This window comes from Talpa occidentalis, unplaced genomic scaffold, assembly GCF_014898055.3.
Source record: "Talpa occidentalis isolate TD23 unplaced genomic scaffold, MPIMG_talOcc4v2.1 talOcc4.5, whole genome shotgun sequence".
In the NCBI taxonomy this organism is placed as follows: Eukaryota; Metazoa; Chordata; class Mammalia; order Eulipotyphla; family Talpidae; genus Talpa; species Talpa occidentalis.
This window is the reverse complement of record NW_023604861.1, coordinates 40,288,390-40,309,666: the sequence shown is the minus strand read 5'-3', so window position 1 is coordinate 40,309,666 and position 21,277 is coordinate 40,288,390. Positions and strand designations below refer to the sequence as shown.

The window sequence follows — 21,277 nt, the reverse complement described above, 5'->3', positions numbered from 1 at the left end:
CTGATTACCTCTGGTACATGTAAATAGTTGTTTATAGATAGAGTCTTCAACATTTGGGAGATTGGATAATTAGCAGACTAGTGACAATGAAATATAAAGCAACAAGAAGAAATAGATGAGAAAAACTGCTATTGCTATAGAGAACAACTGTAACATAAGATGAAATAATTACCAAAAATTTAAGAAACCATATTTTAAAATATACATCTATTGCACAAAGCTAAGCATCTATACGCTAGTCAGAATGAAGCCGTAATACTTGCAAAAAGCAATATGCTTTTTGCATATCCTAGAGCAATGTGTACCTCATTAATTCCATAATGATCTTGTTTTTCACATCCTAGTAACTCTGAAATTAAGACACACTTAGAACCTATGACGATCACATTTAAGTTTATAGTCTACACTTCTTCTTTCATTGTGATGCATAAAATAACAAAGTGATTTGAAAACTGATGACACTTTAGATTTGATAAAATACATCAAACATCAACTTTAAGAGTTTTACAAAAGTTCTGTCTCCCTACCTCTACTCCAATACATATCTTTAAAAAAAAAAAAAGCTATCACTATATGTGAATTTTTAAAACTAAATAAAATTTTGATTTGGATTTTAGGAATTGAAGGACTTTAGATTTACTCTAAGATCCTGAGCCATTGTCCAAGAGAAGCAGCATAGGAGTTGGGATGCCTGAGTGGATGCAAAAACCCATGCAGATGTGCAAGTTATTGTGCAATGCTTGCAGGTATGCACACACTGTAGTCACTGCTAGGATTCCACCACCAAGTTTTATGGGGAATCAGTAAATAAAATAAACCCAAGGCTGCAGGCTTCTCAAGTGAATGTATCCAGGAAAATGTGTGATAGCTATAATAAGTATTTCTTGAGACTGTTGGTGAAAGAGAAGTTGTTGGTTTTCTCTGCGCCCATCTCATCTTCTCACTGAGCTCTCTCAGAAAATGAGAAAAGAGACACAGAATTCCCATCTCACCCACCACACCATTTTCTGCTCTGCCTTTTTACCTCCTCACCACAGATGACAACCATAGACCAGTTACAATTATTCTCAACAGAGCCCTAGGGGATTCCAGCATTACAAAACCAAATATAAAGGGAACAGCTATCAGAGAGTTCTGTGAACTGAGAGCATGGTTTCTAGGTCAGGGAATGCAAAGCAGCAAACTGGACTACCGCAAACCATCTCTGAGCTTCTTCCAAGTGTGAAGTAAAATCCTTCTCTTAAAAAATGAAAGAGAGAGAGAGAAAGGAATATTTGCATGAGTGTCCCTTGTTACCATAATCAACCTTTACCAGCTTCCAAAGATTTCTGCTAGTCCCTTTTAAAAATTCTATTTAGCTCTTTATAAATTATTAAACTAAAAAGAAGAGCACCAAAAGTATTTAACCAGTTTTAATTTCCAGTATTAGGAGAGTCAGCAAGGCCCTTGACTTATGAAGTGACATGAACTCACCTTTTGCACAGCCGCTTGAAAGGCCTGTTTAATTCTCTTACACGAATCAGGTATTAATTTTGTGTCTTGGTTCTCCAGAGTCATATCTTGCAAATCTACATTTTCATGAAGTTTGAAAATTCTATTAATGCAGTGAGTATCATCTTCTGATATTCTATTAGGATCCATCTGAGGAAAAAAATGGAAATATGTTAGAGTGGTTATCATTGGTCATTCTGCTACTTAATATAAAATGGGGCCTCCCTGTGGTGCAAGGGGTTAAGATGCAGTACTATGAAGCTAACTGCAGCCACTGCATCACAAGTTCTATCCCCAGCCAGGGAGGTGACCCACATGGCGCAGCAGACCTCTCCCGTCTCGCCCGCTGCTCTCCTCAGCAGTGCATTTCAGTCAATCTACCTGTTCTGTTCCCCATTCTGCCTCTGGTGAATCCTCTCACCCCTCACACCTCTTTTACCTGTACCCCGGTTTTTATATGCATAAATAAATCTTAAAAAAATAAAATAAAATGTGACTTAAGCACAAAAAATGATTCTTGCAAGAGTCTTTATGTTGCCAATGATTAATAGTTAAAACAATTATCCTCAAGTTGGTGAAAACATTACTTCTAACACATTTTCATGAGTAGCTGGTCATCCACAATACAAATGTGCACATGTGATTCATGGGAAATTATCAAAATCATCTGGAGTACCGAGACTTCTCATGAAGGGGAGGGGGCCAAGGAAATCAATGTGAGGTCAAGGCAGGTAGAAAATGCTTCTGTTTTGATGTCATATGTAGCATGCTACCTGGGATTATGAAAGTCAACTGTCTACTCAAAGCACGAAGCCTTCACAAATCTGAAGAAACTGACACCATCTGTAGCCATGCTGTTTATCTGGCCATTTCCCTTCAACAATCTGCATTTTAATCAGCTGAAAAAGGGAGAGAGAATTCCACTTCCTAGTCCCATAGGAAAGCTAAGCGTCATTTCTGAGCCATCAGCAAAAAGCTGAGCCATAAGCATAATTTCTCTAAGATTTCCTTGGACCGGGCCTCCCCGGTGGCGCATCGGTTGAGCGCTGGGTTGCGAAGCTGCCCGCGGCCTCAGCGGCGCCAGTTCGATCCCCGGCTGCTCCCCGGCCACCAGAGGAGGGTCCCACATGGCGCGCAGACCTCTCCTGCCGCCCGCTGCTCCCCTCAGCAGTGTACTTGGGTCCTTCTGCCTGCTCTGCTCCCCGCTCTGGCTCTGGTGAATTCTCTCACCCTCCCGCGCTTCTGACTGTACCCAGTGCATGTATAAAACAAAGCAAACAAACAAATAAATAAATAAAACATGCCTCTATAAAAAAAAAAAAATTAAAAAAAAAAAAAGATTTGGTTGGACCTCTCCTCTGCATTTCTCTCCATGGACTGGTACCTTTGTCACGTGGGATCTCTGCCTGGGAATGTAAGTCACATTAGCATGAAGTGAGCCACACATATGGTTACTTGCTGGGGAGATGCTAAAATTTTTGTAGCATTAAGAGACTCTCAAAACATCACCACTGAGTTATTAGCTAATCACCTGGTAGGTAGAAACGGGTGCCAGCATCTGCATTTCTTAAAGTACTACTCTTTTCTTCAAATTGTCTGCCTATTCTTCCTGGGGTTTTGACATGCCTTTGTAGTGGTTTCAACTGCCAAGTGGGGGGTAGAGATAGCTATCAATTGTTTTCATAATAATAGCATAATTTGTTGTCCTCTTCTTTCAAATATCCAAGGTTCAAACAAAGGGTCAGACAAAGACAAACTTTAAAACCAGCTCTTGAAACCTGACCATAGAGCTGAGGCATCCAGAGAAGGAGATGGAGAGCAGGGAGCACAATGAACTATAGTGGAGGACTATGGCAGCTTCAGTGTAGGACTATGGCAGCTTCAGTGCAGGAGGGCCACAGTGAGGACACCTGAGGGGGGAATCCTATACTGTCAAAATATTAAAAAGGGTATAAGCCAAAGATACTTCAATAAAAAGAAAAAGAAAAATTCAAGGCTTTTGACGTGTGTTTGCTTATCAGTAGGTGTAAACAAAAGGGAAAATTATATAATTAAATTTCAGTCAATTAATACCAAGTCTCTTTTTCCCTGGTTTAATTATCTTTTAAAAAGTAATGAAAAAAGATATGCAGGCTTATTAACCACTCATCAGAGGTAGGTGGGGAGTACGCTATCCATCTCTGAAAATCTTAACACAAAATGACAGCTTTTCGACAAATGTATCCCCATTAGTACGAATTTTTCTACTCCAGTTTTGCACATATGTGGGTTATTTGTAATCATGGACAGGTATCAGACATGAAGCAAAACTACTGGCAGTGCCGGGCCTCCCCGGTGGCGCAGTGGTTGAGCGCTGGGCTGCGAAGCTGCCCGCAGCCTCTGCAGTGCCGGTTCGAACCCCAGGCCCCGGCAAGGGTCCCACATGGCGCACAGACATCTCCTGCTGCTCCCCTCAGCAGTGTACTTCATCAGTCTGCCTTTTCTGCTCCCTGCTCTGGCCTTGTTGAATTCTCTCACCCTCCCTCACTTCTGACTGTACCCAGTGCTTGTATAAATAAATAAAAAATTCTTAAAAAAAAAAAAACTACTGGCAATGCCTATTTGTTTTTCATATATTCTTTAAGTAATATGAATCAGGATATGTGAGTTTTTAATAAAAAACAAACTTTCAATCACACACTTTTTTTTCCCAGTAAAACGTCACTCATGCCAATAAGTATCCCACAAAACCAGAGTAGCCTGGGCAACTTATACAGAGGGTGATTGGGTTCAGACCTCCTGAAAGAAGAATTGGGCAAAGGCCACAGCTGGCTCACTCCCAGAAATCTGCTGAACTACAGGAACAATGTGGTATTGATGGGGAAATGCCTGGGGACCCTAAAATTGGGTAAGCTCTGTCCTGCTGATAAGCTAAATGCCACCTACGTGCCACCTAGCAGCAGCTAATTCTGCTACTGAAGGTGTCATGCAAGCACCTGCAGCATCAGGAGATCCTGCAGAGCTTGTGAGAAACACAATCTCAGCCCCGCCTAGTGCACTACTGAGAACCTGCATTCTCACCAGATCCCAGCAGATTCTGACACACAGTACATTTGAGACGTAATGCTTCTCAAACAAATATAGGTTCCAAGCTATTAAAATAACTCAGATTTCCTTAGATACCAATTAAAAATGTTCTTCACAAGTAATACCTACTATTATAAAACTACTGCAACTGTTAATTAAGGTTAATGATTTGATGCAAAGAAAAACAACACAAAGATTTTATCCCCTCTCTGAAAAATATTCATACCCTGAATTCACCCTCCAGCTCTGCCCCCAGCCTCCCTGTACCTCCACTCCCTACTCCCAGCCACTCCCCCAGGTGATGTAACCAATACCCATAGGCATAAGTGCCAGTGACTCTTTCCCCAAGTGTTTCCAATGTGCAGTTGAGAACTGCTGTTTTGGGAAATAACATTAGAGATAAAACACATGAAAATAACCAACTGTTTTCCCAAAAGAACTCATGAAAACATGGCATCATCAATTTTGATGTACTCATTCACTTTGCTCACTGAAAGACTGATCATATTTTAGAAATTTCTTCTAAACCTACAACCAAAAGTCTTTATTCTTACAGTGCTCTGCAGCCTTTCTGTTCTGAAAATGGAGACCAGAAGAAATGAGGGAGAAGAGGCAGACACAGGAGTTCTGGGCCAAACACACACAGAGATGAATGTGGGTCTTTGCTCCCGTGATCTCTCTACTGGAGGAGCTGCAAGGCAGGCAGTGGGACTGGTGCTGGACACACCACAGTCCACACTGAGTGATTTGATGAATGGAGCTCCTGCCCAGCAACCTGTCCCCTTAAATGCAGCAATATGGATAGAGAATTTGCATGACTGAAAAATGATAGTTTTCAGTCTGTTTTAGCTACTGACTATAGCTTGCATATTACAGATTTAAAAATGGATATAGTTTTAGTGCTGCAAATAATTCAAAAACATTTTTCAGTAAATTGAACATGCCATGTCCTGGGCTAGATACGAGGAATGAGTGAGCAAAGTAAGTTTGTCCTCACCTCCATGGAACTTACACTCAAGAGGACACAGAACTGCACCCAAAAATCACAGTAAACTGAGTTACAAATGAATTCATTGTACCTGGAAATGTCTAAAACATCAAATAAATCTTGACAATCTGATTTAAAATGAACTTTTAAAACGCATTTATCAGATAATGTAGTTCATAAGAAATGAACTGTCTTTTTTGTTTTACTTCCTTGAAATTAATCATTTGTATGGTTAAATGAGGCAGGATGTTTGACATTTGTACTCTGTTATCTGTTTTTTTCCTTCTCTCTCTCTCTCTCTTTTTTTTTCCAAACAAGCGGCCTGCACCCCGCTACATCAGATTTTCAGCAGTGACTGCTCTCCTGGGTATAGCAGTCGGGGAGGTTGAAGTAGGCATATTGGGGGAACTGGGGAGAGGAGTTAAAAGGACAACAAAGCTTGAGTTTTCTGAAAAGCTTATCTTGGTAGCTAAACTCTAAACTTTGAATATGGTTCTATGGATGATTTTTGAAAAAGCACACACAAATTTTACAAACAACTTTTTGGAAGGGTTTTTTTTTCCACCCTTTGTAAACCAAAGTATGAACACTATGTGGTAAATATATAGCAAAAGCCACACGCTATTTTTTCTTTGGCAAGGTTGGCGTGGGGAAAGCCAATCTACACTGGATCTAGTACAGTTGTTTTTATAATCCAGGCACAGGCAATCTGCAAACATTCAGGAGCCTGCTTCATTTTTAACTATTCAAATGTGAGTTGAGAAGGGGAAAGTTTTTGAAAGTCACTGAAATTTTTATACTATTCTGGATGTTCTTCTAATGTACTTAAAACTAAATTAAACTACTTTTTCTTAAGGATCTGCATAGCTGCCTTCTCCCCCCCCCAAAAAAAAAAACCCAATGAAACTGGCTCCTTTTCTCATTTTCACTGCAAGTTGCAACTGTGTCACCTGATACCAGATGATTTCATTCTAATTCAAATGTATTTCTGCACTCCTAGTAGTTGACGGACAACTTTAGCAGAAATCAAAAGCTATCTCATATTTGGTAACAAATTCTAATCCAAGGAAGCTGATATAAATGAAAATATGAAACCAGTGACAGATCAGTTGAGTCTATTCTCTGCTAGAACTTTGGAAGAAGGCTCCCAACATATATAAAAGTGGAAAGAACTGTAGCAGGAACCCCCTCCCAAATTACAGAGCATACCCATCCCCAAGTTCCATCAGTTGCCAACAGATGGCCAATCTTATAACCACTTTCCAAACCACCCCCCTCCTGTTATTTTTAAACAGCATTCCATGTGTTCACTACTTCAGACTATCTCTAAATGATTAGGATGCCTTCAGAAATCAAACCAACAAATGTAGATATGATATTTAGTAAAATGCTATGAGATCTAGTGACTTATTGCTGTTAACAGACTGTTCCTAATATCACTTCTTTACTAAAAGATATGACCTTTTAAAAATGCAGTACAAAATTGGGTGTAAAGTAATAGCTAATATATTTTGCATAGTCTTAGAAAAACCAATCATCATAGCATTTAGGAAAATTATACCCCAAAATCTATTAACATTATATTCTCCAAATGAACAATTTCTAGGTAGGCTTACTAACTTACATGTTTACTTTGGGAGAGTTTTGAGAATTTCGCTATTCCTGTGACATCAAGACTGCTAAGGTGATGCTCTGTTATGTGATCATCAGAAGGCTAGACTCCTCAGCATATTAGACCATTAATATCCAGACCGCCTAAGGAAAAACTATGATAAGAGTCCAGCAAGTCACTCTTCCCTACAAGTCCCTGTTGGTTTCCCAAGCTTCCACCAATCAAAGCAGCTCCTGGTCCCCAGAGCCATTCATTCCCTCTGCTCTTTCAGCACAGAACATGCACTTCATTATTAGTGCTATGTAAATGCCATCCCCCCAAGGTGTTAGAAAAGATAAAAGGTAAAGAACTACTACATCTTCTGACCTTTTCTGAATTCTGCTCTCTCCCAGGAGGAAGAATTTGTAGCCTTTGTTGTGGGTGCCTCCATTACCTGGCATTGCGCCATGAACATAGTAGGTGCACATTGCACATTGAGTAAATGACCCTTAACCGATATTCCATAGCAATTAATAGGGTTCTGGGCAGGGCCAAGATTCCGTACACAAGCACTAAGTGAGAGAGAAAACAAGCTGGTAGGGAAAACGGATGAACCATCACTTTTGACCACAGCATACTCCAATGAAAGGAAAACATTTCATCACTTTCTATAGATTTGTGTAACCTATGATGCAAGCAAACCACTGGAAAGTTGTCTTTTGGGGAAAAAAAAAGAATCTCAATAGGTAGACATTATTTTCATTAATATACAAATACATATTTTCCAAAGCATTGGACATGGTATTTCGACCTTTGTTTTAGATTATCAAACCAGTTCTGTAAGCCAGAACTAGTTGGGTAATGAATATTTAACAAAAAGCCTATGATTAAAAAGTAACAGTCATTCAAGACTCTGGCACATGCCAAAAACTGGTAGGACCAAGCAGTATCATGTTTTGATGCATCCAATTTGGTTTAGTAATCACCTTTGAGTCTGAAAACTAACCAAGTCCAAACCCAACTCTTTTTTCCCATAAAAAATTGCACAGTCAGCCCCCCACTTCCTCTGAGAAAGAGTTCACAGCACCAGACAAGAACATTTGAATGAATCCAACCGACTGCACTGCAATTTCCAAGAAAACACAAGAGCACAAACCACCAGAAAGCATAATATTACAAATTTACCCCTTCGGTTCTACTATCTTTGCAGTTCCAAGCCATCTTCCTCATCTTTGAAAAGGTCGGATACTTGCTAGTTGTATGGAGCAAGGCTGTTCCAAGGGAAGAACCTCACCACCATCTCACACGCTCGCGTGCACACACGCACACACCTTGCTTCCTTCCTCCACACACTTCAGGAGAAAGGCACGCGGGGATTTCCCTCTTCTGCACCCAGGGCGAACTGAACACCACGGGAACAACACGGCCTCAGCCAAGACCCTGGGTGTCCGGACACCCGCCACTTCATTTGGCGCATTTGGCCAGGAGGGCAGCACCGCACGCGCCTGGACCTTCTGCTCTGCAAGCGGTTCAAGCACCGTCGCAGAACTGCCAGTCCCAGGAGCCAAAAACCTCCTGGTTGTAGTTGGGAAGGAAAACATCAGGTGCCCAAGTGAAGGCTCTTATTTTTGCTCTTTTCCCTAAAGGAACATAAGCTACTTCTTAGCTCTGAGAAATGGAAAGGGGCTGGGGGAACAGTGCACAATCATTCCCAGAAGAGGCGAGCGGCCAATGCTGTCTCGCGGGGGGAAATTCAAAAGCACAAGGTCCCGCGAGCTCAGCCTCAGTTCCCAGCCCACCGGTGCGCGCGCGGAGGCCAGAGGCGAGAGCGCCCGACCCCCGCCGGGCTGGCCCCGAGCCGGACTCTATCTTCTGGTCACTTTACTCTCCAGAATATGTAAGGTCTGGGGAGTGGAACCGGCAGCCAGACTCAGTTTCCCACGGGTGCAAGAGGAAGGAGGCGGGCGCGCCTCGCCTGCGCGCCCCTGGGGAGGCGGGCACTCACCTGCGCTCTGAAGTAGAGGAACAGGGCGACGCTGCACACGACCTGGCCCAGCCCCAGCCCCAGGAGGGCCACAAACATGGAGCGGGAGCCGGCGGCTGGTTGAGGCGGCGCGGGCTGGGTGGGCGTCGGCGGGGCGTGCAGGGGGCCCTCGTGCGGGGCGCCGGAGCCTCCACTGCCCATCTCCTCGGAGCCGCGCAGGTACTTGGTATAATCTCGGCTGGCGCGGCGCATGGCGCTCGGCCCGCTTGCTCCAGCGCTCGCCTCCCTCTTTCGCTCTCTCTCCTCTGGGCCGTCCAAAGTCAACTGCAGAGGCAGCGTGGAGCCGGCGCAGGGCCAGGGGAACCTCGACGTGGGGTGCTCGGAGTCGGGTGGTGCTCCTGCGGCGCGCGGACCAGCGGGCAGGGCGCCCGGCTGCCCCAACTCTTATAAACCTCTTGGAGAGGGCTGGCCCCGGGAACCAATCAGCCCGGGCCGAGGCTGCCTCTTCCACTCCCACCTCTGGCTGGCTCCCCTTCCTTCCTTTCGCCCTCCCTCTCTTTCTTACTCTTATTGAATGGTCTCTTCCCCATTGGGGCCCCCAGGGGAGGAGGCTGTGGGTTGGCTGCAGTGGTTCCAGCTGCCACTGGCCCATCCTCAGCTGCCTCTCTTGAGGTTCAAGAGATGGGCTGGGGAAGAGGCAGGTGTTTGCCCCAGTAAAGAATAAAGGTGACATGACACATACGCCTCAGGCAGTTCACATCCCTGAGTTTCAGTTTCCTGTTTAGGTCCTAAAATGTTGGGCTTGGTAATCTCCAAAGGGCCTTCTAGCTTCCTCTCCGTGCTGGTCCTTCCACGGACACCTCCCTCCTCCTCCACCACCAACAGAATTAGAATGGAACATCCTCAGAGCTCCTGAGGCAGCAGCCACTATGGAAAGTTCCTAATTAAGTATGTTGGCAGACAAATATTTTCAGAATCTCCGTCCCAAATTCCTGTTTCTAAATCCTCAATGTGGCTTTGAGTGAAGCAGGTTTTGACTGTGGCAGCAGAGCACTTATGGGTACCAACTTTAAAGGGGAAGTGTTCAGAAAGAGGTATGACCCAATAGCTTCATATAGAGGACCATATGTTACTTCCCTACAGAATTCCTCAGAGTAGTCCTATGCTTGGCAGTAATTTTCCTTCGGTAGCCTAAAAATAAGAAGGGTATAGCTTAGACTTAGGCAACCAACAATCAAAGAAGAGAAGAGCTTTATACAAAGCTGACAACACTGTAGTTAAGTGTTAGTTTCCTTGCTAAGCAAAACTTTCCTGGCCTTCTTAAAAGGGGCCTCCCTGGTGGCGTGAGGGGTTAAGATGCAGCCTATGAAGCTGTCCACAGCCTCTGCGGCACAAATTCGATCCCTGGCTGGCCAGGGAGCAGCTGACTAGCCCGCTGCTCCCCTCAGCAGTATATTTCAGTAGATCTGCCAGTTCTGCTCCCCACTCTGTCTCTGGTGAATCCTCTCACTCCCTGCACCTCTGACCTGTACCCCAGCTCTTCTATGCATAAATAAATAAATCTTTTAAAAAATGTTCTATTCAGAATTATGCCCCTTAATTAGAAAGTGAAATATTAACATTGCTCACAGATTCTGATACTTTTTCAGTAGAAAGGAACTGCCTGCCAATGTAATCACTTCTGAACACTTAGAATGTTTCCACTTTTTATTAGGGGTGTGTGTGTGTGTGTGTGTGTGTGTGTGTGTGTGTCCTCTTTCTACACAGTTCTCTAATGGGAATTGCTGTAAGCAAGACTGATTGCAAATGACACATCTCTAAATTACTAAAGTTTGTAATCTTCATGGAACACTCAGAACTCAGCACATTTTGAAGAGCAGCCAGTTGGGCTTTAAAAGCATCTGTACAAATGAAATGATTTGTTCAAACTCAAAAAATGTGTTTAGCATTTATATGTGAATATATATCAAGGTTGATAGGGAAATAAAAAATACTTCAAGCTCCAATATAGGAACAATTAACATTAATTTACTCCATGAAGTGCTGGACTCTTCCTACTTTTTGTTTGTTAATTTCAGGAAGTAATTGTTTTCTTACTCTATTCCTTTTGCTTCTTTTGGGAACAGCTCGATATTTCATCCTTTTTTCAAATCCTTATTAGAAACAAAGACTTTTAAAATGTATTATAAGGACCAAACTCACCATGATTTTATTGCAGCCCCCTTCCAATCCTTTTTCAATATTTTCTATATTTTTTTATTCTATGACATCTTGAACCTCACATTACAAATTTTCTCAAATCTCTGAATGATGTTCAGGTATGCTGAACTCAGTAGGTGCAGAGATAAAACTGTGTATTATTTGCCACAGTGTCAGATGACATTTCTATGTGTGGCACTTATTTTCCTTTAACACCCTATAGATATTCATCCCATTGATTTTGGACTTCCACAGGCGGAACTGGAAACTCCTCTGTCAGTCCACCTGTAGCTACGTAAGTAGTAATGAGTCTTCCTGGCTTATTTATTCACTCATTCATTCATACATTCAACCATTCATTCATTCTTTCATTTATCAACATCCACTCCTCAAATAATATATAAACCCCATATGTTCAAGGACTTATTCTGGCTCACCTCTATATCCCCATTTCCTGGGATATTGCTAGAATGCCTACCTACACTTAGTACGTTGACAATAAATATGCATTGAATAAAAAATTAGTGAAGGAATCCACAGAGCCTCTGCCCCTGTGCCAGTCCAAGCCTCACAGCTTCTCATCGGAATTAATCATGTTGTCTACTGGTCCCAGTGCTTCCAGTCTTGCTTGTCCCCAAACTGTTCCATACACACTGATCAGGATTGCGTGTGTGTGTGTGTTTTTTTTTTTAAGATTTATTTATTCATACAAGAACTGGGGTACAGGCCAGAGGTACGGGGGGTGAGAGGATTTACCAGAGACAGAGTGGGGAACAGAACACGCAGATCAACTGAAATGCACTGCTGAGGGGAGCAACCGGCGAGTCAGGAAAGATCTGCTGCGCCATGTGGGTTGCTCCCTGGCCTGGAATTGAACTCATGCTGCAGTGGCTGCAGATAGCCTCATAGGTTGTGTCTTAATCCCTTGTACCACCAGTGAGGCCCTGATCAGGATTGTTTTTAAACAAAAAAATACCATTTCCCTGCCCTTAAGATAAAAACCTCAAACAGTCCTTCACAATCTGATTGGAGCCCTTTTCTATGTCAGCTTCAAATAGGAGCTCTGACTCTACTACTCTCCCATCTCCTCCTCACTTGTCCCAGTGTCCTTCTCTGTTCTCGTAAAGATTAGGTCTATACCTCTGTTTGGACCATTGTTTGGCTCCCTTTGTTTATGCCGCCACAGCTCCTTTAACTGCTCCTATCAAAACACTCATGCATTCATTCACTCACTCACTCATTTACCGTATCAATCTATTTGTGGGAACCCACTAAGCTGGATCCTAGGGACTGAGTGGTAATCAAGATAAAACCTGGACTTACACTGTAGCAGGAAGGAAACATATCGAACAAGTCATCACACAAATTGTTAACTAAAATTGTGATGAGTGCTTTGAAGGCAAAGTGCAAGTATAATGAGAATACTGTAATAATACATAGTGAGGCCTACCCTATTCTGAGAGTCAGAGAAGGCCTCGAGTAAATTATGATGAAGGCTAGACACTGAATAATAGCCACCCAGGGAGATGTGACTAGGGAGCTATCTTCGGCAGAGGATGACTGTGTTATTATAATTAAGGGTTTAATATATATTCCCAGTGGGACATATCTTCTTATTTACTGCAAACTCATTAACATGTATTATTATATTTATGTATCAATTCAGCAGTTAGTTACCAAAATCACAAATTAACAGGTCCAAACCCTAGTAAGCTAACATATATTAATAGATGCCAAGACCAAAAATAAAATTGAGGGGCCTCCCCTGGTGGCACAGGTGGTTGAGCCCCATGCTGTGAAGCTGTCTGCAGCCTCTGCAGTACCCGTTTGATCCCTGCTGGCTGGGAGGGTCCCACATGGCATGGCATGGTAGACCTCTCCTGTCTCGCCCGCTGCTCCCCTCAGCAGTGTATTTCGTCAGTCTGCCTGTTCTGATCCCCATTCTGTTTCTGGTGAATCTTCTCACCTTCCCGCACATATGGCCTGTACCCCAGTTCTTGCATAAAAATAAATCTAAAAATATATAAATAAATAAATAAATAAATACATACATACATAATAAAATTGAAGATTCATTTTTCTGTTAATATTTAGATGCAAACAATACAATGATTAGATCATTTCTCAAACTCTATTCCTGATACTTCAGTATATTAGTAAGTGATTCTTTTGAACCCAAGTGAATTTTTACTGGTTCATGTAGTTGAAAGGTATAGATTAGGTCTAGATTCAGGCATGGCTGGTTACAAACCTGAATCAAATGCCTTTTGCTTGAGCCAAAGGGTTGAGTTAACCCAATCTCAGGGGCTACAAGGAGCACAAAGATCATTTTAAAACTTAAAGAGCAGGGCCTCCCTTGTGGCATAGGGGTTAAGTCTCAGTGCTATCATGCTATCACTGCTGCAGCCTGGCCTGAGTTCAAGCCCCAGCCAGGGAGCTGACCCACATATGGCCCAGCAGACCTCTCCTGTCTCGCCCACTGCTCCCCTCAGCAGTGGATTTCAGTAGATCTGCCTGTTCTGCTCCCCACTCTGTCTCTGGTGAATCCTCTCACCACCCCCACATCCCCACACCTCTGGACTGTACCGCAGTTCTTGTATGCATAAAAAATAAAAATAAAAATCTTTTATAAAAACTTATAAAGCAGATATAAAAAAGATAAGGAATTGACATGCTGCTAAGCAGACAGCTAAGCAGGCAAAAATAATAGTTATCTACTACCAATCATTCTACTATATCAGCAGTTCTCAAATTCTTTGGTCTCAGGACTCCTTAACATTCTTAAAATTTAATGAAAGCTTCTATGAGCTTTTGTTGATATGAGTTATATTAATATTTGGCATGCTGGAAATCCAAAGTGAGAAATTTTTCACTTATTAGCATATTAACAGTAGAATTTTATTTTAAAAATAAGCGGATTTTGAGTAGAGAGAATAACACAGTTTTACATTTTTTCAAATCTCTTTATTATGTGACTTAATAGCTCTTCATATCCACTTCTGTATCTAATCTACTACAATATTGCACATCATGTAATCTCTAAGGAACTCCACTCTACAACTTTGAAAGAATGAGAATAAAAAAATGTCTTTTTATTAATATGAAATACTTTTGAATTTACAGAACCCCTGACAGGATCCCACACTCTTCAGCATTCCCAGACCACACTTTGAAAATGGCTATTCTAGATACAACTAAACACTCATTTAATAAAAGACTCATTATATAAAAGGTCAGATTAGTTTTAAAAATACTGTAGTAAACAAAATTAATTATTTTTTGTTTAATTCAGATCTTCCCAGTATAAATGCAAATTATACCTCTCTAGAAAAGAATTTGGTAATCCAAAAAATTAGTACCTTTGGGGGAAAGGAAGGGCTTCACCAGCAGCCAGTCATATTACTCATAAGGGTGTAAGGAACAAACCTTGGTAGAATTAGATAAGAGGGCCGAGGGCCTCCCCGGTGGCGCAGCAGTTGAGCGCTGGGTTGCAAAGCTGCCCGCAGCTCTGCAGCATGTCGCCCGCAGCTCCGCAGCATTGGTTCAATACCCAGCCTCGGGGTGAGGGTCCCACATGGTGCCCAGACCTCTCCTGCCCCGCCTGCTGCTACCCTCAGCAGTGAACTTTGGTCCTTCTGCCTGTTCTGCTCCCTGCTCTGGCTCTGGTGAATTCTCTCACCCTCCAGCGCTTCTGACTGTACCCAGTGCTTGTATAAATAAATAAATAAGTCTTAAAAAAAAAAAAAAAGAATTAGATAAGAGAAAACTATAGGGCATGAATGGACAGTACTGGATAAATAACCATAATGTCAAGAAAGCAGTTAGTAGCCAGGGTACCTGCAGGGATTGAAGGGGCAGGAGAGGAGAGACAAGATCTTGGCGAATGTTGAAAACTGTGGAAAACTGGAGAAAAGCAAATCCATTCAATCCATCCTACAGCATTGTGTTGGCTATACAAAGCAATTCCACAGACCAGCCGTCCGCAGTCATTGCTAAGACTAAAGTCATGGAGTCCCTGATCACCACTGTCCAATCAAATTACTCTTAAGTTCTTTACCAGGACTTATATTATCTTTTGTTTCCCATTTCCTTTATTGCTTCACTTTTCCCCTCTAGCTTCAAACTTTATTCCTGCACAACATGGAACTAATTGTCTCCTCCCATTTCTTAACTTTATAACTTTGGTCATTTGATCCCTTCTGCCAAAATTGATCTTCCCTGAGTTTTTCACCCAATTAAATAGCTTATCATCAAACATTTAGTTAAGACCTCTTGTCCTTATGAAGCTTGTCTTGATACTCCTCTCTACATGGGACATTATTTCCCTGTGATTTTCAAAAAATTGAATGTTACCTCAGTTAAAAGAAAACATTTCAAATTTTATTGAAGTAACATTGGTGTATATATACACTGTTGTTGGGGATGTAAACTGGTACTGTTATAATTGAAAAGAACATGAAAATTCCTCAAAAAACTTAAAATAGAAATTCCTGTGAGCCTATTATCCAACTTCTGGGTATTTATACAAAGAATATAAAAACACTAGTTGAAAGATATTGATGCAACCCCATGTTCAGTGCAGCATTATTCCATGATTCTTTATTACAATATGTGCATCTGTTATAGCTCTGAAACTTTTTTTTAATTTAATCCATTTTATTTATTTATTTTTTTAATTTTTATTTTTATATTCCCCATATAATTGCAACCCCCTTATTTTGAAACTTCTTTTTATAGTATTTAATTTACTTCTCTGTCTCAGTGACTAGACTATCTGCTCTTTGAGGAAAGTCATTATCTTTGTAGTCCTACTGATGAATATTTATAAAATAAATGAACAAGTGAAAGAGAAGAATACAGACATGTTTCCTGCATTCTCATAAAAGAGGGTCGATCTGGAGAGAAGACTAAGTGTTTGAAGAGGAAAATGCCCCAAATAATGTCTCCTAAATATATTGATAGCCTAATTTAGTAGGAAATCATACAGCAAACTCAAGGACATAATGTAACTGGACAATATGGAGAAATAAGTATGGGTACTTTAGTGTTAATTTTGTAGTATTTTAATAGCAAGTTTATAGGACTTAAAACTTGGACTTAAGTGTCTTTCAGATTTTATGTTATTATGTAATTATCTACAAAGTAGCAATTCTCATGCTTTTTAGTCTAGGGAACTCTTAAAAATCAGCAGCACACTCCTCCAATGCTTTTTTAATGTGGATTATAGCTATCAGTGATTAAGTATTAGAAATTCAGACAGAGAAACACCCACTTGTGCTAACCGTGATGTATTTTATGAAAATGTATTTTATGAAAGTAACTATAATTTAAAAAATAAATATTTAGTTAAAAGAGTTGCATTATGTTTGCAAACATAAAGATGTTTAATAGAAAATAGCTATTCAGAGCCTCCCCGGTGGCGCAGCGCAGCGGTTGAGCGCTGGGTTGCAAAGCTGCCCGCAGCCTCTGCAGCACCGGTTCGATCCTGGCTGCTCCCCGGCCACCAGAGGAGGGTCCCACATGGCATGCAGACCTCTCCTGCCGCCCGCTGCTCCCCTCAGCAGTGTACTTAGGTCCTTCTGTTTGCTCTGCTCCCCGCTCTGGCTCTGGTGAATTCTCTCACCCTCCCGTGCTTCTGACTGTACCCAGTGCTTGTATAAATAAATAAATAAACAAACAAATAAATAAATCTTAAAAAAAAAAAGAAAGAAAATAGCTATTCACCTGTTTCTGTACTTAATATGATGTGATACACTGTTTTTTCTTATAATATATGAAGAAAATACAGCCTCACACAAACAGTCAGAAAAGAAATGAATAGCTTAGTTGCCTTTCCAGATAACTGTGGAATTTTCCTTTTCTACTATATCAAAACCCAACAAGTGGTCATTCCCTAACCATTATTTACATGGTGGACTCTAAAACCATGAGTGAAGATTTCCTCCTCTACTACAATAGTTATCTACTGGTCTATATTTTTCCTCCAAGGGATCTTTTCTGAAGAGATGACTTTGTAACATCAGGCAGGCACTGATCATTTGGAAAATATTCCTTCACTGAGTTCCATAGATCTTCCAAAAGTTGACACATTTCATCACCATTTATTTTATCAGAAACCTCTTTAGTATTGGGAAGCTGTTAGGTTCACAGTGGCAGATAGAAGTTGTCCAAAATTTTAATTTGGCCTTGAAAACTTGAGTTGTATCACTGGCAACCAATACTATGAATTGTTTTCATTAAATTGATATGCTGACTTTGTTCATTTTCCAGGCAATATCTGCCAAATACCCAAGTCTGAAAAGCAGAGTCTGTTACTCATTTATCTTGCAACTCAATTACATGAATGCTTTTTTTCTCAGCCATGTTTAGTTATATAGTTGTGCTTCAATATATGGTTTCCATGTTGTCCTACACAATAACTAAAATATGTAGATTCAATGAATAAAATTTAATAAAATAATAATTAATACTGCTTTATTAATAGTGCTTTATTTATTAAGGATATTCTTAACAGAAACTGGCTTTTTCTTTTTTTGATTATGAATTAAATAACAGTGAAGGACACAGTAAATCCTAATACGGTTTTTAAAGTCAAATGCACTTGATTTGTACTATGAACAGGCAATTTATACATCAGTAAAAATGTCTAAATGGCAAAAAAAAAATAAAGTAATGATTGTAGCAATACTATAAAAATAGTTTCCATCTTGAGGATTCCTTGAACAGGAACCCCAAGGTCTAAGGATCCTGCTTTGAGAATCACTAATCAATTGAATGGAGGTAACTCTCAGCATCGCATCTCTTTGTCTATAAAACTACAGGGCTTCAGGGTCTCCCTGTGGCTCAGGGGTTAAGTCTCAGTGCTTTCAAGCTATTGCCAGCCACTGTGGCATGAGTCCGATCCCCAGACAAGGAGCTGACACACATGGCTCAGCAGACCTCTCCTGTCTTGCCTTCTGCTCCCCACAACAGTGTATTTCAGGTCCACCTGTTCTGTTCCCCACTCTGTCTCTCACCCCTCTGCACCTCTGGCATACACCTCAGTTCTTGTATCCACAAATAAATTTAAAAATAAATAAATCTTAAAAAAAAAAAACAGCTCAAGGGCTTCCATATTGTTCTCCTTGCCACCACCTTCTCCCACATAAACCCTTCCAGAACAATCTATTTATGATATACAACTGGCTATATAATTTACCAATGAAATCAGTCAGTGGTCTATCATTAAAGTACAAACTCCTTAATTTTCCCCTATCTGCATCTGTAACCTCTCCTCAATCACTTCCTGGTTCTACTTATATTTCTAGTTTTAGAACATAAAGAATAACTTGTAATTTCCCTATACTCTATCCTATTTATTTCAAACCTCTATGTCTCTGCTCATGCCGCTAACTTATTTATTCAACAAACATTGACTGACCACAGCTATGAGCTTAGCACGATGTTAGACATATTATAAAATGCTGAATGAGATACATATTTTGTCCCCACAAAATTCACACTCTTAGACAAATATTGCACTTACTTCAAATGAATGGAAAGTAATAAATTGTTTATTTATTATTTTTCCTCCTGCCAGGGGGCTTTAAAACGATTCAGTAAATTCTGCTTTATTTATTATGTAAAAGATCTCAGCAGACATTGCCACCACCATAACATTAACCACTAAGCAATGCCAGATAAATAAACTAAAAAAGAAAAATGTGTATTTTAAAAAGTACATCTACAAGCTGATGATGCAAAGAAATCTAAAGGCACTAAATTTTCTCTGAAAAACCTTTCCTGGGTGAGGAATATCAAGAGGCATTTGATATCGACCGAACATAAACACAGGCAGATGTAGTGTCAAGCTGAAATAAGTAGAGATACTCCTGGAAAAGACATGGTACACTGAAATCTGCAGGCACCCCAAAAGTCCAGTTTTCTCCAACTCCTGATTTTCTACTCCACAGGATTTTTTCTGAGTACTAGGTGGCTTAAGGAGCTGGGAACTGGACTGAGAAGGTAAAGAGAAGGAGAGGGAGAGGAAAAGTTAGCTGGAGAAGGAGATACAATCAGCCTTCAAGATATTTGAAACAAGAGTTGTACTGAAACTAAATAAAACTACAACTCAGCTTAATTCCTTACTGAACTGAAGTCCTCCTACACGTAGCTGCAAAATAATATTTACACCAGTTCTTCCATATACAATGTCTGGTTATAATTTAAAAAATTACATGATATGATAGGAAGTCAAAAATGTGTGCTTCATAATTAAGTGGGGGAAAATCCAATGGACAGATGACCAAAATATTGTAAATATAACTACTATAGGGCCGTCACTTAACCTGGGGATGTCCTGGCCTTCCCAATGTCATGTTCTTCTAGTGCTGCAATAGCCACCTCAGGGTTTCATGGCCCACCCATTTCCAACCCTTCATGAACTCATGCTTCATGGGAAAAGTAGGTGTTCCTTAGGCAGTGGGGTAGTGGCTACTGTGTTTGGGGCAGCAGGATTCCTGGGCTGATACATTACAGGTTCCTGGGCTGGACTTACAAGTTCACAAGTGATTTCCACCCTATTAGTGTGATCCGTATGATATCATGCACCTTCATCTCACAGGTGACGCTGGGCCAGACTATTTTTCTGGAATGGAATGGGAGAAACACAGATTCTGCCCAAACAGTTATGGAGCACAGAGTGTGGGCGGTCATCAATCTTGTTGGGGGAAAACGGGAAACCAAAAACTTTGATTTTTAAAGATGTTTATGTGGATTCCCCAGGCAGTTACCAAGGAAGCTGAAGTTGAGAAATTCATTCATGTTTCACATCTAAATGATGATTAAAAGCTTTTTTAAGGTATCTGAGAAATAAGGTGTTAGAGAGAAAGAAGTGAGAGATGCTTTTCCAGAAGCCCCTATATCAAGACACCAGATATCTTTGGAAGAGAGGCTGAAGTCCTCATGTTTTGCAAATATTCACTGGTTTGGCAGTGTAACTTTGCTTTCCTTGAGCCTGAAAGACAGTGAAACTACATTGTAGTCGTAGCCAAAGGAGCTGTTGATGCATTTGAGGACCCAGATGCCAGAAGGAAAACTTGCCTGCCTTGGACCAAACTGGTACCTTCTGTTTGAACTAGTGCAATATGGCTTTGCTGTGGCTCACAAACCCTTCCTCCCATACCCCTTGCCATATTTTGCCTATCAATTGGTAGCATGATTTGTTGAAATTAGTCCATTTTGAGCTCATTTCATTTGAGCCCTGGACAACAGGGATAAAGTGGAACAAGTTCACATCACAGATATGACACTGCCTCATTGGCCTGGCTAGAAAGACCTTAGTTTTCAGCCAACACCCCTGGAACTCAAGGCCATGGAGGTGCTATGGCATCAATTGAAGATATGAAGCCAGCCAAGACTGTCAACATTAGGGACCCCTGAGCTGCACTTGGGTTTTGGAGTCATTTTAGTCACCTGGCTAGCAGTCAGCCTCTTTCATCAGAGAATCCTATATGTAGTGAATAGGTCATTAAAACATCCTGAGCCATATGACCCTGCAATTCCATTCCTAGGGATCTACCCAAAGGACACAAAAACATTAATTCAAAAGGATACCTGCACACCTATGTTATTGTAGCACTATTTATAATAGGTAAGACTTGGAAACAACCCAAATGCCCAAAAATAGATGACTGGATCAAGAAGATGTGGTACATGTACACAATGGAATACTATTCAGCAATCAAAAAAGATAAACTAATGCCATTTGCAGCAACATGAATGGAGCTAGAAGGGATTATACTCAGTGAAAAAAGTCAGAAGGAAAAAGAAAAATATCGGATGGTTCCACTTATAGGAGGAATACCAAATAAGGGATCAGAGGAAAAAATAATAACAGTTTAAAAAACACAACACAACAAAACAAAAATAAACAGACAACTATAAATCAGAGACATTCTGCAGGGGACGGGGAGGGAGA

At 40.9% G+C, this 21,277-nt stretch overlaps 1 protein-coding gene and 1 pseudogene across 1 annotated transcript in view; one reads left to right on the top strand and one right to left on the bottom strand.

The window, feature by feature from the left end:
- Positions 1–9,484, bottom strand: part of TNFSF11 (TNF superfamily member 11) — a 33,039-nt gene extending 23,555 nt beyond the window's left edge. Inside the window, exons 1-2 of the mRNA XM_037528626.2 lie at positions 9,142–9,484; positions 1,474–1,641 (exon numbers count right to left, since the gene is read on the bottom strand). Coding sequence (XP_037384523.1) covers positions 1,474–1,641; positions 9,142–9,372 — 399 coding nt within the window. The 5' untranslated portion in view covers positions 9,373–9,484. The remainder of the gene's footprint in view (positions 1–1,473; positions 1,642–9,141) is intronic.
- A 10,228-nt stretch (positions 9,485–19,712) lies between these two features.
- Positions 19,713–20,704, top strand: LOC119258510 (NADH dehydrogenase [ubiquinone] 1 alpha subcomplex subunit 9, mitochondrial-like; annotated as a pseudogene).
- The last annotated feature ends 573 nt before the right edge of the window (positions 20,705–21,277 follow it).